The sequence below is a fragment of the Pipistrellus kuhlii genome, unplaced genomic scaffold (genome assembly GCF_014108245.1).
Source record: "Pipistrellus kuhlii isolate mPipKuh1 unplaced genomic scaffold, mPipKuh1.p scaffold_m20_p_1, whole genome shotgun sequence".
NCBI lineage: Eukaryota > Metazoa > Chordata > Mammalia > Chiroptera > Vespertilionidae > Pipistrellus > Pipistrellus kuhlii.
This window is the reverse complement of record NW_023425404.1, coordinates 146,245,117-146,261,924: the sequence shown is the minus strand read 5'-3', so window position 1 is coordinate 146,261,924 and position 16,808 is coordinate 146,245,117. Positions and strand designations below refer to the sequence as shown.

General features: G+C 41.1%; 1 protein-coding gene across 2 annotated transcripts in view; it reads right to left on the bottom strand.

The window, feature by feature from the left end:
• Positions 1-734: 734 nt before the first annotated feature.
• Positions 735-16,808, bottom strand: part of SPARCL1 (SPARC like 1) — a 57,773-nt gene continuing 41,699 nt past the window's right edge. For both annotated transcript variants that reach the window (XM_036454526.2, XM_036454617.2), the window contains exons 3-11: positions 15,449-15,625; positions 14,139-15,077; positions 12,306-12,378; positions 10,958-11,076; positions 10,250-10,370; positions 8,349-8,485; positions 6,142-6,290; positions 5,414-5,562; positions 735-1,161 (exon numbers count right to left, since the gene is read on the bottom strand). In XM_036454526.2, the coding sequence (XP_036310419.1) occupies positions 1,133-1,161; positions 5,414-5,562; positions 6,142-6,290; positions 8,349-8,485; positions 10,250-10,370; positions 10,958-11,076; positions 12,306-12,378; positions 14,139-15,077; positions 15,449-15,625 (1,893 nt within the window). In that variant the 3' untranslated portion in view covers positions 735-1,132. The remainder of the gene's footprint in view (positions 1,162-5,413; positions 5,563-6,141; positions 6,291-8,348; positions 8,486-10,249; positions 10,371-10,957; positions 11,077-12,305; positions 12,379-14,138; positions 15,078-15,448; positions 15,626-16,808) is intronic.

Here is a 16,808-nt window from a genome sequence, read left to right as displayed (position 1 = left end):
AAACTTCTGATTGTTGAAAGAAATAATCAGAAATAATTGCATTGATGTCTTTTCTTTCATGTAAGAAAATATGTAAAAAACCATTTTATTTTCTTTCAAATATTTAAAGTAGAGTAAGGGTGTCAAGGTCTTTCAGATCCTAGAAAACTCTATTATGGTTTCTTTTATATTTTTGCCATCTAGATTTTACTGTTTTAATAGTTGTCAGAAAAGAGCTCAAATGAGAACACACTTTCTCTTATGACAAATTTTCTTGCTCTCAATTTACAGTAGTGATATTTACCTCTGACTCTATTGAGCATCAAGGCAATTCAGGGATCTCCACTGTTGGTGTTACCTTTGCACTATTTTGAGGACATGAAATGTGTACAGGGCCACCCCCCTCTCCCAACACACACAGACACCTGCATAAAAGCTAAAATTAGTTGCATCAAGCAGTGCACAATTGTCTATATTTTTAATTGAATTGATAAAGAACACTTAAATTCAATAGTTCCTCCTGTTTAAACTTATATTGTGACAAAGAACATTCATGAGCAACTACCATTCAACAACTGAACATTTGTTTCCGATAGGAAACATCTCTCCTAACCACGTTCACACTTTTATTTTTTATTTTTTTAATTAATAGGATCTAGGAAGCGCAATTATAATTTGATATGTTGCTTGAGCCCTGGTTGATCTTTCACATATAGTTGTTTAAATAAATGACTGGAAAAAACTTGAACAAGTACTTGGATTTCTATGGACTTTTATTAGGGTATTAAAACATGGAAAATAATACACATTCACAACAAAAGGGCATTGTTGCATTTTCTCGACATGCACATGGTATTACAGACAAAAGGATGAATCTCATAAATTGATACAGTGTGGAGAGCTAAACTCCTACTTACAAACAGCATACAATATTTTGCATATATCAACTTCACTTAATGTTAAAGTTTTATTTCCAACATCAATGTTAAATGGCTGGTGCATATAGAGTTATCAAGCAATTAGTCCCATTGTCTTCTCAGACATGCAAACATTCTGCTAAATATAAATCTACATGTATCACAGCTGCATGGATTTCAGAAGTGGTCAGCATAGGGGAGGCTGCTGGGAAGTTTGAGCTCTTTCAGATCTTAATTCAAAACAGGAGGTTTTCATCTATGTCTTCTGTAAAAAAGCAAAAACAAAACAAAGCACATTTTTAGGAAATAGCCATAGTAGTACTAGAAACAGCGTTAGAGCTGAAGGATTAGAACAGTTATTAATAAGGCAGCACAATGGTTCTCAGCCCAGGGAGGGCATTGGTCACCTGTGAGGCTTAAAAAAATAATAATTTCAGGCTTCATGCCTGGCTTTCTAGGTCAGAACCCCCAAGGGCGGGCTGGTGGTGTGTGTACATTTAGAAAGCTCTGCACGTAGTTCTGATGGACGGTTGGGAACCACTGATGGAGGACGTTGCAGGGAGGCCCAGAGAAGTTTACTAATCTGTAAGGGTTGTTAAAATATAATGGAAATAAGTTGAAGTACAGTGACAAATCAACCTTCTAATCAAGCAATTGGAAAAGAACTTGTTGCTGAAACGATGGAAGAAGATAGCATCCTCAGGGGCCTATAAGACTGTCTCCTCTTACCAGTATGGTCCTCCCTCCCTCAGTAATTGCGCAGACTAAACTAGTACCCTGTCTGGGGCACCAAGTAATTCTCCTGCCCAATATAAATCTTCCTCTCACTCCAAGAGTGGGAAAAATGATGAGTTTGGTGTATTTCTTTTGAGCACTGGCTTCATTTGTAAAATTGGGATAATAGTCTCATTACTTATAAACTAATTTATGCCCTATATAATAAAAGCCTAATATGCTAAGTGTCCAGTTGTCCAGTTGGCTTTTCAACCTGTCAAAGCATAATATGCTAATGATATGCTAAACTGTTCAACTGCTCACTATGACGTGCACTGACCACCAGGGGCAGACAGTTGACCGGTTGACCAATTGCTATGATGTGCACTGACCACCAGGGAGCAGATGCTACTACCAGTAGGTTAGCTTGCTGCTGAGGTCTGGCCAATCAGGACTGAGCCAGATGGGCCAGACATGCTTTGGAGCTCTCCCACATTCCCTCCCTAGCTGGCCAACCTCCCGGATCCCTCCCAGCCTGGTGGAGTCCCTCAGCCTGGCTTGTGCCCTCTCGCAATCCAGGACCCCTTGAAGGATATTGGAGAGCCAGTTTTGGTCCAATCCCCCAGGCCAAGCCAAGGGACCCCACTGGTGCATGAATTCGTGCACTGGGCCTCTAGTTCGTTTATATTCTTGCATATATCTTGAATAGGTTTCTAATATATGTATAACTTGAATATATTTATTTTTCTTTTCCCTAATGGAACTGCCCTAGTTCAAGGTCTCATCTTGCCTAAATCTACCACAGCATCTTCTCAACTGTCCTTTGGCTTCTCCAAACGCAACCAAAAGAATCTTCCTTAAATATAAATCCAATGAAATCACTCCCTGTTCAAAACACTTTGGTGAGCCTCCAGGATCCCTAGGGTGATGTCTTTAACTGGCTTAGTAGGACCTGCATGATCTGACTTGTTTACCCTATTAGTCCCACTAGGAAGGCTTTCCTAAAGATTAGTGTGGATATATGTCAATTACTATACATACACATGTTATGTCCTGGGCAGTAAATAAGTAAGACTCCACCACCTCCTAAATGAACGCCTTTTTTGGACACAGAAGGCAAATGAGACCAGCAGGGGATGAGTGGCATACCCTAATTCACATAGCCAGGTAATGACAGAGCTGGAATATTTTAGCACATTTAGTTCACGTCAAGGGCTGTTAAAATTCAGGAAAACACTGGCTAAAACAATTGTGTCCTTCTGTTGATTTCTCAGCCCAGAGGGGAGGAAGGATATACTTACAAACGGAGACATACTTGCTTTGCTTTCCTTATCTGTATCCCAAAGCAGCAACCTTTTTACTGGTTCTGCCGGAATGTTTCATATCTGCTTTATTGGCTTACTGTGTGATAATTCTTTCCCTTCTTCATAATAACGTAATCACAGCCAAACCACACTGAACAAACAAGACCATTAGGAGCTTTGCAGCCGCTGGACTGTAAGCTCTTCCTGCTCCTCCCAGACAACCGCCCAGCCCAGAGCCTGAGGGAGCCTACGTGCTGACAGTGGCCACAGTTTCCTCAAATAAATGGTCTCTGTTCATATTCATCGTTTGCTTCCTCCTTTAAAATCAAGTGCCATCTAAAAGAGCGTACACGAGTACGTCCTGCTCCAGCCACGTTATTCCTTCTCCAGAATGGTGGGGTGGCAGGGACACACACACACACACACACACACACACACTCTTCAATGTTGGCTGTCTTTCACACGTGCCCCAACCGGGAATCAAACCTGCAACCTTTTGATGCACAGGATAATGTCAACTATCTAAGCCGCTCGGGCCAGGCGAGGGAGATTTGTTATCCAGCAACAGACAACTAATACACAGAACTGGATGCTTACAAAAACATATATTCTTTGCTCATTATGGTTGTGCTTATTTCACAGAATAATATTGTAGAGAAAAAGAACTAATATTTTCTGCTTGCCTATTTATCAATAAACTAGAGGCCAGATGCACAAAATTTGTGCATGGGACGGGGGGGTGTCCCTCAGCTTGGCCTGCACCTTCTCACAATCTGGGACACTTCATTCCTAACTGCCTGCCTGCTCGCTCCTAACCCCCCACCTGCTCGTTCCTTATGGGTTGGCTCTCCACTCTTTAGCACTGCCACGGAGGTGGGAAAGGAGGCGGGAAAGGCTCCTGCTCCTGCTGCTGTACTCACCATCTGTGAGCCCGACTTCTGGCTGATCAGTGCTCCCGCTGAGGGAGCACACTGACCACCAGGGGGCAGCTTCTGCATTGAGCACCTGCCTCTTGGTGGTCAGTGTGCAACATTGTGACTGGTTGTTCTGGTCATTCCACTGTAAGGGTTGCTGGGCTTTTTTATATATAGATAAATAATTCATCATATTCTCAGCTCTTTCTAATTTTAAGGCATTATACATGCACATAAAAGACTACTTTAATAGTGAAGTTCACACAAGTTACCTCTTTTGGGGAATTTTTTCCTCTTTGAGGAACTTAATTTACTGCTTGGTCACATGTTATTCTATGTGTATGTTCTGAATATATGTATAAAACCTCAGCCTTAAGGATTTAATCTTCACTGTTCATTTACATTGTAAGCAGTTTTGATTTTCTACTTTTAAATACATCTTTCAGCCCTAGCCAGTTTGGCTTAGTGGACAGAGCCTCTGCCTGCAGATTGAAGGGTCTCTGTTTCGATTCCAGTCAAGGGCACATACCTGAGTTGCAGGCTCCTCCTTGGCCTGGGCCCTAGTTGGGGCACATGCAGGAGGCAACCCATTGATGTATTTCTCTCACATCGATGTTTCTGTCTGTCTCTCCCTCTCTTTCCCACTCTCTCTAAAAATCAGTGGAAAAATATCCTCAGGTGAGGATTAACAACAACAAGAAATTATTCAAATTTTGATTATTAAAAACATGCTTGCTCATAAAAATCAACTCTAACTTAGGAAAAGAAAAGGAAGTAGATTAAGGCATAACCTAGCAAAACAAATGTCTAAATTTCAAGTCCTCCACTGTGGGAGTAAAGAAAAACCCCCTCTTAATTCTATTTTTGTCACTGAAGAAGAGGTAATGGGTCCCTTTTGGATTAAAGGAATACTATTGAGATATAACTTGTGATGTAAGACCCAGCTCTTGTTGGTGTGTTGGTAATGAATCCTGAGATTGATTCTTCTGATGTCTCCCATCGGCAAAAGCAGGCTGGCTGTTTTACTCTTCACATATTATTTTTAAAAGTTTGATCCAGCCTGGCTGGCATGGCTCTGTGGTTGAGTGTTCACGTACGAACCAGGAGGTCATGGTTTGATTCCCAGTCAGAGCACATGTGTGGGTTGTGGGCTCGATCCCCAGTGTGGGACGTGCAGGAGGCAGCTGATCAGTGATTCTCTCTCATCATTGATGTTTCTATCTCTCTCTCCCTTCCTCTCTGTAATCAATTATATATGTAATACCCAGGTTAAGGAAGAGTATAAAATCCTCTTCTCAGAAGGGCAGCCTTCTGAGATTCGCCACAACTCTCTGGATTCACATCATTTTCTTAGGCTTAACCAATTGATGAGACCTCAATGCAGGTATCTTCTAACTATTCACACTTGCTACTCTTTGAGTATCATCAAGGAAATCAAAGATACCCTTGCCATGAGGGTTCTTTCTCTGAGGGAGTCCTGCCTGGGATACTGCCACCTTGCAGTTTCTAGGTTTCGATTTGAACCCACAGCAGGACGTCTCTATGAGGGTCACGGAGCTTAGGTTTGAAATGATGATGAGCTTACCTTCTTTAATTCCAAAGCAGTGGCCCCACTCCTTCAGGGTGATGTGCTTATCCTTGTTGGGGTCACACTCATCAAAGAAGCGAGTGATGCAGTGTTCCATGGGCACCAGAGATGCTCGCAAAGGAGCAAGCTCCGAATGTGTCAAGACCCTGCAATGAAGTTCATGGCAGCCTGTTAGCTGAGTAGCTTGTGTGTGAAAGGTAACTCTTAGAACCACCATGGGCATTTTTCTTCCACAAGACTGCTGACTATGCCAAATGAAAAGTTGCAAATGAAATAAACTATCTTTGGGTAAGATAGACAGCTATTGGGGTGTCAATTCTTCACCTTTCCTTTTTCATTGAAAACTGCCCTCCCACCATTCTAAATTTGTAGGGGGTGTACCCCAGCAATCATGTTTCTGCAACCTGGCCATACCTAATTGTTCCAGATGTAGCACTTGACCCAAGTTGGGCCAATCAGATTATCTTGGAACTTTAGGATCAAGAATGAGAGAATTAGAAGAGTCTCAGTGGGAAACGTGTGAACTTGGGAGCTGGGGTGTGGCCATAATCTATTATTTTCGAAGCAGTTTTGTGTTTAAACACCAAACCACATTTATTTGACATTTCAATCTTTTAGACTGGAACTGGGAAATTCCCTAAATCTGTTTAGAATTCTCTTTGTTAAGATAACTAGACATTATATCAGGAAAGTGACCTGGTCTCGGGAAGGTAAAGAGTTTTTACCTGTCCATAGGATGTTGGTCAAGTTCACTAAACTGCCAGTGTACAGGATACACATACATGTGGTAGTTTTTCTTAAAGTCCCTTAAGAGAAGGTCAATGGAATGGTCCCCAGCCAAGAGTCTCTTTTCGTCCAGGTAAATTTTCTTGACCTGGAATTAGGAAGGGAGAAAGATCACCAGAGAAATGTAATCAAATTATCACTTGCTAAAGCTTACTTGGAGAACAGTGTAATAACATGACAGAGGAAATCAAGCCCAGGCCATTGTATGAGACCACATGAAATGCCTTCTAATCAACAACAGCCTTTCTTTTTTCTACATAGAATAACGGCCAACATGAAACAGCTCAAGTTTTCAGAAGAAATTTGTCCTTTTTGATTTTTCTCTTTTAACTAAGTAATGTTTACTGCATTCCTTAAAACTATGAGAAGATTTTAATGAAAGGGCTGAATTGACTTAGGCAAGACTGTGGATCAGTGAGTGAAAACCACTCTTCCCCCATTGGCATACTCCATTCTTAATTTTCAGGGTATCGCCCTCCATTGCCTGCTCAGGCTCAGGTTAGCCCTAGTGTGATACTATTTGTCCACTCTACCTGAAATTTCTGTTTTGTGTCTAATGCCTTGTGCCTTGTGTCAAGGCTCTCTGTGATGTATGAATGGGAGAGGATAGAAGTTATTTTGGAGCAATGCGTGCAAAACTCCTAGCTTGTGGCATTACCCATTATTTCACGGAGTAGTTGGAAGCAATCAGAACTTCTAACTATTCCCATGACTACATCTACCACTTTTCCTCCTTATTAGTGTGCATGAACTTCTGTGCTCCTAATCTAAGCCCTCCCTTCCTCACTGATGCCCGGAGCCCACCCTCCTCATCTACTCAACATAAACTATGGCGGTTGGGCATCTTTCCTTCTTCACTGGGTAATTTCCAGAAACACAGGAGATCCTCCACCACCTCCCACTGGGAGGTGAAACTCTTAAACTTACACCCACCCCTCCCCCCTCCAGCTTCCACCCTGTTTCACTGTTTTCCTTTGCAGGAAAATCTCATGGAAATATTGTTTATACTTGCTGCTTCCGTATCCTTCCTCTGATTCTATTTTGAACCCTGTCCACTAAAGCTTTTCTCCTCTCCATTCTGCATTAACAGCTCTTGTCAAGGTCAACTATGATCGCCACATGCCATATCAATGGCCAACTCTTAGTCCTCCTCTTAAAACATATAAACAGCTTTGACACAGTTTAGGCACACCCATCTTCTTGTTTTCTTTTTTCTTCATAGCACATTCCATCTCACCCAGCATATTTTATACACCTTTATATATTTGCATGCATGTTCATCTTTGCATATGTAAATATATACATATGCATGCACAAATCATATATTTAAATACACATGCACACCTATACTTATTTGTTAAGAGTCTGTCTTTTTGCCTAGAATGTAAGCCCATGGAGGCAGATAGCTTTGTTTTGTTTATTGCTGTATCTCCAGCACATAAATCAATTCCAGCTACTGGAATAAATTTTCCCTGGGAACTTCTGGAACCAATATTCTGCACATTTTAATCTTTTTTTTTTTTTAAATATCTTATTGATTTTTCACCGAGAGGAAGAGAGAGGGATAGAGAGTCAGAAACATCGATGAGAGAGAATCATCGATCAGCTGCCTCTTGCACACCCCACATTGGGGATGTGCCCGCAACCAAGGTACATGCCCTTGACCGGAATCGAACCTGGGACCTTTCAGTCCACAGACCGACGCTCTACCACTGAGCCAAACCGGCTTCGGCTAATCTTAATATATTACTGACATTGTGAGTAACAAATTCTCTCATACCATAAATCTGTTTGGCCTATGAGGGCAAAAAGACATTTAGGTTTAAATAATATGTCTGGGCATGAATATATAAATGCTGAATTGAGGTTCAGCTTGTTTAAATAGAGGTTGCTATAGGTCTGAGTAAGGAAGCTCTCCCTCAGGCTACTGCCCTTCGCATAGGAATGGGGTGGTTCAGCATGCCTCATACCTTGTGGCATGAATGGTCACCACTACTATTCCATATGTGCTAACCGGACTGGGGAGGCAAAGTGGGCTTTTGCTATCTGCCCAGGGAGGTCACCCTCTCCCCACCTCTGTCGTGACACCTTTGTTCATCAGGCCTTCTGGACAGATACGAAGGGGGTTGACCGGTGCATAACTTACTTTGTTTCTCTGCTTCTCATTTAAATATCCACCATGTTCAGGGTTAGGCTCATAAAGTTGCATGAGGATATTCTTCAGCCAGTCTCTCATTCTTAGAGGGAACTGGGTCACCTCAAAGTCCGTACAAGCAGGAATAGCTGTTTTAAGAAGAAAGCAAATTGACGTTAACCTTTGGGTCTTACTCCTGTCCTCTGGCAAGCCCTCAGAACAGGAAGCACGCGGACTGACAGTCTCCTCACGGCCCAACCTCCACAGCGTGGCCATTAACCCTGGCGGCACAACAGCATTGCCCCGGGTGTTTAAAGAACATATCAGATGCCAGCTTCCATTCAAAGGAATTCTGATTTGATTGCTCTGGGTGGAGCCTGGCATCAGGATGTTTCACAAGCTCCACAGGTAATGTAGATGTGCAGCCAGGGCTGGGAAGCACTTCCCCAGAACCGGAGGGCTGGGCTTTAGAAGTGGAGGACACACACTGTTTATCAGGGAAAAGAGAAAAAAGGTAGAAGTTAGCTCTTACTGTGGCCACAATGTGATACTTTGAAATCTCAGTGCCTTAAAGGGACCCACATTTGTTTTTTCAGTTCTGTTGAGAAATTATTGTCGTAAAACACTGCATACATTTAAGGTGCACAGAGAAACGACTTGACATACATATATTGTAAGATGATTCCACAGTAAGTTTAGTTAATATCCATCATGATGTCACATAGTTACAACAAAATTAAAAAAAAAATTTTTTTACTTGTGATGAGAACTTTCAGGATTTACTCTCTTAGCAAGTTTTAAATATACCAGCCAGTGGTATTAACTATATAGTCAACATCACATCAAAGGTTTATTTTTTAAGACTACTGCAAGTCCAGCACCAGCTGGCAGAGGGCTCTCTGCTCAGCGCAGTCTCTCTGGGCCTCAGCGAGATGGAGACTCCGCCCTCTCCACACGGGATTGGCGCGTGGAGAACCACACAGCAGTTCTGAAATGCTGGTATCCAGACGCACATGGATGAGTTTTGCTTAGATTTCCTTGGACAAAGCAACCAATATGGGTATATCTAAAATCAAGGGGCCTGAGACATTTAATCCTCTCCTGGATCTAGAAAGGAAGGAAAACCGGAAATATTAGTGAGCACTGCTGATGTGGAGAATCACTTAGCCACGAGGGGATCCAAAGACAATTGAGAATATCCTGGGAAAGGAAGATGATTAAAAAAAAACATACAAAAAACTACCGGAAGAATGTGTGGTCATAAAAGTTCTTGGCAGGGGCTTGACTTGACTAGGGAAAAGGACAAATAATTTAGCAAAATTCCAATGATTCATCTCAATTATTAAGTGAATAGCATTGTATAGTGGTTCTGAACCCTCGCCACGCATGAGAATTGTCTAGGTTACTTTAAAAACAAATGAAGAACAAAAAACAAAAAGCCAAGGTTCCAACCCAGTTCAATAAAATTGAAATCTCTTATGCTTAAACCTTGGGCATTCTGTGTTTTCTCTTCTTCTTCTTCTTCTTCTTCTTCTTCTTCTTCTTCTTCTTCTTCTTCTTCTTCTTCTTCTTCTTCTTCTTCTTCTCCTTCTCCTTCTCCTTCTCCTTCTCCTTCTCCTTCTCCTCTCCTTCTCCTTCTCCTTCTCCTTCTCCTTCTCCTTCTCCTTCTCCTTCTCCTTCTCCTTCTCCTTCTCCTTCTCCTTCTCCTTCTCCTTCTCCTTCTTTCTTCTTTCTTCTTTCTTCTTCCTTTTTTTTTTTTGTAATCTCCCAGGTTGGTTTTAATGTTCAGCCTGAGTTCAGAACTCTATTAGCTTTCTCCTGTATGAGCACATGTAAGCATGTTGTACAGATATGCATGGATTCACCCCCAACCCTCTCCGCAATGCTGGCTGGCAGCAGTGATGGACTCTTACATTTGCAGGCTCCGAAATAATCCAGCTGCAGTTGGTGCCCCTTCTTGGTCCCCTCCAATCTGCACTTAGTAGCAAACAGATGGCAGGAGCTAGCATAGGTCTGATTGTCAGTGCCACAAACCTAGGAAAGACAAGCATGAGAAAACACTCGTGTCTCTGAATGCTCATTGGGAAAACGCTCAGCTCCTTAACGCTCACTGTGCTGTGCCCACAGGTGGTCAGGTAGGTGATAACTATTCCATTTGGCACAAAAGTTGTAACTAAATTATACCAATGGTGATGCCTATTTAACGTTAGATAAGCTCAGTAGAATGAAACTGAAGATGTTCCAAGGATAGAGTGAATTTTAAAGTGATTTCTATAGATCAGTGCCATCATTACCTTTCTAGGGCACAGTTGAAATTCTTTGATTTTGCTACCATTTGTTTCTTTAATATTAATTCATATATTATATGATAATCTGGGCTTTTACTTTTTTTTTTTTTTACAAAAAATTTCAATAGCTTCTTTCATTTCAATCACTACTCTGTTTCCCCGAAAATAAGACAGTGTCTTATATTAATTTTTTTCTCCCAAAGTTGCGCTAGGTCTTATTTTCAGGGAATGTCTTATCTTTCCATGCGCTAGGTCTTATTTTCGGAGTATGTCTTATTTTCAGGGAAACACGGTAGTTGGTGTGCCTTAGAGACCAGTCTGTAGAATACTTACTTGGTCAAGGAGTTTTGTAGGAGGACAAGTCATTGGATCTTGGCAAACACAGTGGGGTTTTCCCTGTTGGTCAGCCTTACACATGTGTCCTCTTTTACACTGGAAGTTCATGCAAGCATCTAGGAGAAAAGTTTGGACAGGGTAAGCTAAACTGAATATATAAACTCAAATTCACCCATATAATTAACTCCATTTGCATTAATAAGAGAAAATTTGGGAAAACTTCAGAAACCATTTTAATGTTAATTTTCAGGTCATCTGATATAAACAATGTTACACAATAGTCTAGATTTTTCTATACACTTTGGCTCAGAAATTTAGGAAAAACAAACAGCTATCTTGGCCCACCTGCAATAGTCATAGTCTGAAGTCTGTTGTGCAACTTTGTGCAAGTTGTTTAGAAGTTAAATAATCCATGAGAATTTTGTTGTGCTGAAATTAAAAATACCTATGATTGGGAATTAGGTTTTAATTAAATATGGGATCTAAATTTCCTAGTAAGTTATGGATTTCAGAATCAAGAAGGTAGAATTAATTCCTTTCAGAAGCAAAAGGATTTAGATAAAATGAATTCTAGCTTTCACAGTAATATTGCAATAGGACTTCCATTTGGTAAACACATGTACTCATAGCTGCCCCCTCATCTGTAGGGGATACCTTCCAAGACCCTCAGCGGATGCTTGAAACTGTGGATAGTACTAAACACATTATACTATGTCTTTTTCTTAAACATACATACCTATGGTAAAGTATAATTTATAAACTAAGCATTGTGAAATAGCTTTAAGCTACTATTGACCTTCTGACAATATGCCAGGGGGTAGATCATTGGTTTTGGGAGAGCTGGGATCATTGTGATGGTATTGATTGTTGGATGTCAGGAGCAGATGTTAATCATTGAAAAAAATTAATATTTTTGGACTGATGTTGACTGCAGATAGCTGAAACTGTGGGAAGCAAAACTGTGAATGGGGTAGACTACTGTATATCAAATATGGGCAAGAAAATGTCTACAACAGGCTCTGACCAGTAGCTCAGTTGGTTAGAGCATCACCTGCCTAATAAGCCAAGGTTTTGGGTTAGATCCCTGATATGCACATACAAGAAGTAACCAATGAATGCATAAATAAGTGGAATAACTAATTGATGTTTCTCTCTCTTCATCTCTCTCTCTCTCTCAAATCAATTTTAAAAAAGAGAGAATGTCTACAATTTATGAGAGCATTTCCTTGGGGAGGACTGGGGAAAGGAGAATTCTGTGCAGTAGCCACAAATAAAGGGATGGAGATAGCCCAATGCAGCTGATTCCATCTCTTCCTTGATATACTCACAAACAGCCCATACTCACCAATATCGTACACCCTAAGGTTGCCTTCAGTTGAACTTTCATCTTCATTCAGTGAGCTCTCTGCTTTTTTGGCCTTTATAATAACAAGAAGAGAAGTTTAAGTCTATTGGAAAGCTGTTACCTATTTTATATTTCTGATGTGCACACATTCACTGAGCTTTTCATATCCAAATCACATCAGATCTCAAAAGGAAACACCAGTCACAACTGTGGAAATAGACAGCAATCCTTTGAGAACAGGAGCTATTTCTATCTTCCTCAACTGGATTCATGCCCTATCTCTGGGGATTATGCAATAAAAGTTGGAACTAACTAACATCAGGAGCAAAGTTGGAACCTCCCCTTGGGATTTGGGAAAACAGTGGAAATATAATATGATCGTGCAATTCTGTGGGTAAGACATATTACCTCAATAATCTGAAGCTGCTGGTAAAGGTTTCTTACAGCTTCTAAAGTGTAAGAAAATTCATCTCTTAGAATGACAGCAGAGTTCTCAGAAATCGAGGTTATTTACCTTGTCCACCAAAAGCTGTCAAAACTTCCTAGTGGATGGCTGCCAAGGTTTTGCACTGAAGCTCCAAATGATTAAACAACCAAATAACAATATGCTACCCCCAACCTCACTCTGCTGTCTCCAATCTCACTCTGCTGTCTCCCAATTAACATTTTGTGCCTGTTTGCTTCATAAAGTTGTAGCTGAAGTCTTTGTTCTTCATCTTTCTATTAAACTAGAGGCCTGGTGCACAAAATTTGTGCATGGGGAGGAAGGGGTCCCCTCAGCCCAGGCTGAACCCTCTCCAATCTCAGACCCTTCAGGGGATGTCCAACTGTCAGTTTAGGCCTAGTACTGGGGATTGGGCCTAAACTGAAAGTTGTACATTCTCTCACAATCTGGGACTGCTGGCTCCTAACTGCTCAACTGCCTGCTTGCTTGATTGCCCCCATTGCCCTGGCCTGGTCGTCCCCAACTCCCCCGCTGCCAGCCTGGTCACTCCCGACTGCCCTCCCCTCTCCCCCCCCCCCCCCCCTCCCCTGCTGGCTTGGTCATTCCACACAGTCTGCTGTTCAGTCGTTTGGTCGTCCCTCACTAACCCCCTGCCAGCCTGGTTGCCCTACACAGTCTGTGTCCATCCAGTTGTTTTGGTCATGATGGCCCCTGGCTTTTTATATATTAGGATCAACAGACATTGCTGGATCTCCTGCTATCTTAGAGGCATTTTGCTAGACATTGGTAATTCAACTTGAATGATCTGACATCGACCTGACTTCAAGGCATTAGAGCAGCAGTTGTCAGTGTCTCCCACCCCTCATACCTGTCAGAGTTTATCATTCTAGTTAGCTCCAGGGACTTTCAACAGTCAGCATCTGTGTCTTTGTGGCTTCAAAATTATGGAGTTCTACTTAGCCTGCTCAAAGAACAGACTGCAAGTTGTAGGAAATTAACACCCTTCCTGGCAATTCTAAGCCTGTATAAATCAGGTACCTTTAATTAGCTTCCTTTCCTCTCCTGTGTCACTTCTCCACTCTTTGTTCCCTGAACTTCTAAACAAAACAAAACAAAAACAACAACCTCTGCGCCCCCCTAACACCCCCCCCCCCCCAAAAAAAAAAATTTGCACTAAGATTCAAGATCTGCTTCTAGGGGAACCAAAATAAAAGTCATTTTCAGCCTAATAATGGAGATGCAGAGAAAAATAAGAAACTGCAATATATTTAGTAATGTAACTGATAGGGATAAGCATAGGAGACAGGGAAAGCACAGAGAAAGGTCATGGCTGTTTCTTGATAAAGCTGACTGCTTTATCAGACAAGCATCACTGTAAATAATCTCACCCCTTGGGATTCTCCAGGTTCACTGGCATCTACATTCTCATTCTCACGAGCTCTTTCTCTTTGCTCCTCATGTTTGATGTGATAGTTGTGGGAAGCAGCTCTTTCAGCCTCCCGGAAGGCCTCGCTTGGGATGAAGTAGTCGTCGCTTGCACTGTGCCGGGGGCCATCCTCACCACCATCAGCAGCAGGCTCTGCGAGCAAAGCCTCAGAAACAGTCTTTTTCTCCATCTCCTCAGGGCTGCTGATAACTTCACGGCCAGCTTTTCCCTCTTGGCTCTGTCCTTCGGTATCTGGCTTGTGCTTATTGATTTCTGATGCAGTTTCCTCTTCCATTTCTTCATTGGAGTTATCCTCTTCTTGTTCTTGGTGACCCTGCTCAATTTCATCTTTCTGCATCTTGCTTACTTGAGTTAGTTGACTGGACTCTTCCAAAATATCATCAGGTTGGGTAGTGCCTTCTTCCTGCTTGCCGTTAGAATGCTCCTGGGGGAACTCTCCCTCCCTTTCTTGGTTATCATTGTGGGTGCCAACTTCACTTGGCTCTATGCTGGTCCCTTCCTCTTCTCCATTTGGAATGTTTGGATCCTGCTCTTGGTTTTCTTCATCACCTAGGTCTTCACCATGTTTGCTGCTCCTGTTAGACTGAGGATGTGAATCAGTTATAAGCTCTTCTTGGTTTTCCTCTGTCTTTGTGATGTTTTCTTGCCTGTTAGAATCGACAGTGGAACTAACATCAGGAGCAAGGAAATCAGTATTCTCTGGGAGTTTTTCCTTTTGAGGCTCGCTCATTTCTTCTTTTAGGTCCAATGCATCTTCAGTGAGTGCATCTTCTAAAGTCTCACTGAAGTCACTTTCACTTTCCTCTTGATCCTGTAATCCCTGATCTTCTGACTGGTCATGATTTTTCTCCTTTAACTTTTGTTCTGGAGATTTTTCAGCCTTAAAAGAAAAATGTCTATTTTGAAACAAATGGTAATTTGTTATATACATCACATTTACAATTCATAAAGCCAACATTTAATATTTATTATTCTTTATTAATATAATGACATATAAACTTACATGTATAATGTTCTTCATATTCTATAGCTACAAGTTTTACCTAAATTTGAATTTTGTGAAATGAAACAATTATATAGCACCTCAATTGAAAGAGTAAAACTTATTAATTATCACAATTCTTTTAGTTATCAGATATGATATAAAAAATTAAACTGAGATGAGAATGAAATAATTCCTTTGGCCATGCTTTGAAATGAAAACGTTTGGAGAATTTTGAAATTACCTTAGCATAACTATGTGACTTTTACCTGATTGTTGGGTTGCTCTTCTATAGATACTATAGTTTCCTTTTCATCTTCTGCATCTTCAACCCCTAAAATAGGCACCGTAGTGTCGCCAGGTGTTACTAACAGTTCAGCCTGTTGAATGGAACTCAAGGACTCAGCAGTTGGTTGGGAATGGTCAGATAGAAACCTTGCATTTGTCTGAAAATTAAAAAATTGGTTTGTGTTATTCATGTACAGATGTTAATGTTTAAAATTTTTAGTTAGTCTTTTATTGTCATCACTAGAGGCCCAGGGCACATGATTCATGCACTGGGCAAAGGAGAGTAGTGAGGCCTGCAGGGATTGGCTCACTGTGGGAGCGCCGCTAATCCTGGACAGCCAAGTGGCTGTGGGACGCGCCCCCCCCCCCTCCACACCCTCTGCAGCTGCTCCCTCTGTGGGAGCACACTGACCACCAGGGACAGCTCCTGTGTTAAGTGTCTGCCCTCTGGTGGTCAGTGTGCATCATAGTGACTGGTTGACTAGTCATTCTGGCCATTCTGTCGTTTGGTTGCTGGGCTTTTTTTTTTTTTTTTTTTTTAAATATTTTTTTTATTGATTTCCGAGAGAAAGGGAGAGGGAGATAGAAACATCAATGATGAGAGAGAATCATTGATAAGATGCCTCCTGCATGCCCTACTGTGGATCCAACTGCACCCCAGAGCATGTGCCCTTGATTGGAATTGAATCTGGGACCCTTTAGTCTGCAGGCCAATGCTCTATCCACTGAGCCAAACTGACTAAGGCTGGGCTTTTATTATATAGGATTATTAGTAGCAATATACTTCATTTGAAAAATAAATTAAAATATATTCTCTAGAATTTATAAGAATACAAGCAAATGTCCAGAATATAATCTTAAGTGAAAATAGAATTCCAATCATGTTTAAGAAAAAATTATATATGCAGAGCCTGGGTGAAAATAGAGTTTCAGTAATAATGAATTTTGAGTTTTGGAATTACTTTCTATGTTTTTAAAACTTTTACAAAGCAATTGTACTTTATAATTTTGAAAAATATTGTCTGTGTAGCAGAAAGTTGCGGTTAAATTAAATTAACCATAGGGTATAGTATTGTACATTTGCTTAAGTTAATATTCACTGGTAATTAGCAAAAAAGCTATAAACCTTTTATTCAATATTTATTTACTTAACATTATCAGCCTATATCCATCAAGAAATCCTTTAATAAAAATAATTTAATGTCAACTAATTAAAAAACTGTCGAACAGAACACCAAGTCTAGGAGGGAAGAGTAGCTAAGACATATTATTTCCACTAGATGGATGGCTCTGTCTACTTCTAGCAAGATTGGAGGCATGCTCTGGCCAGTGTGTATAGTG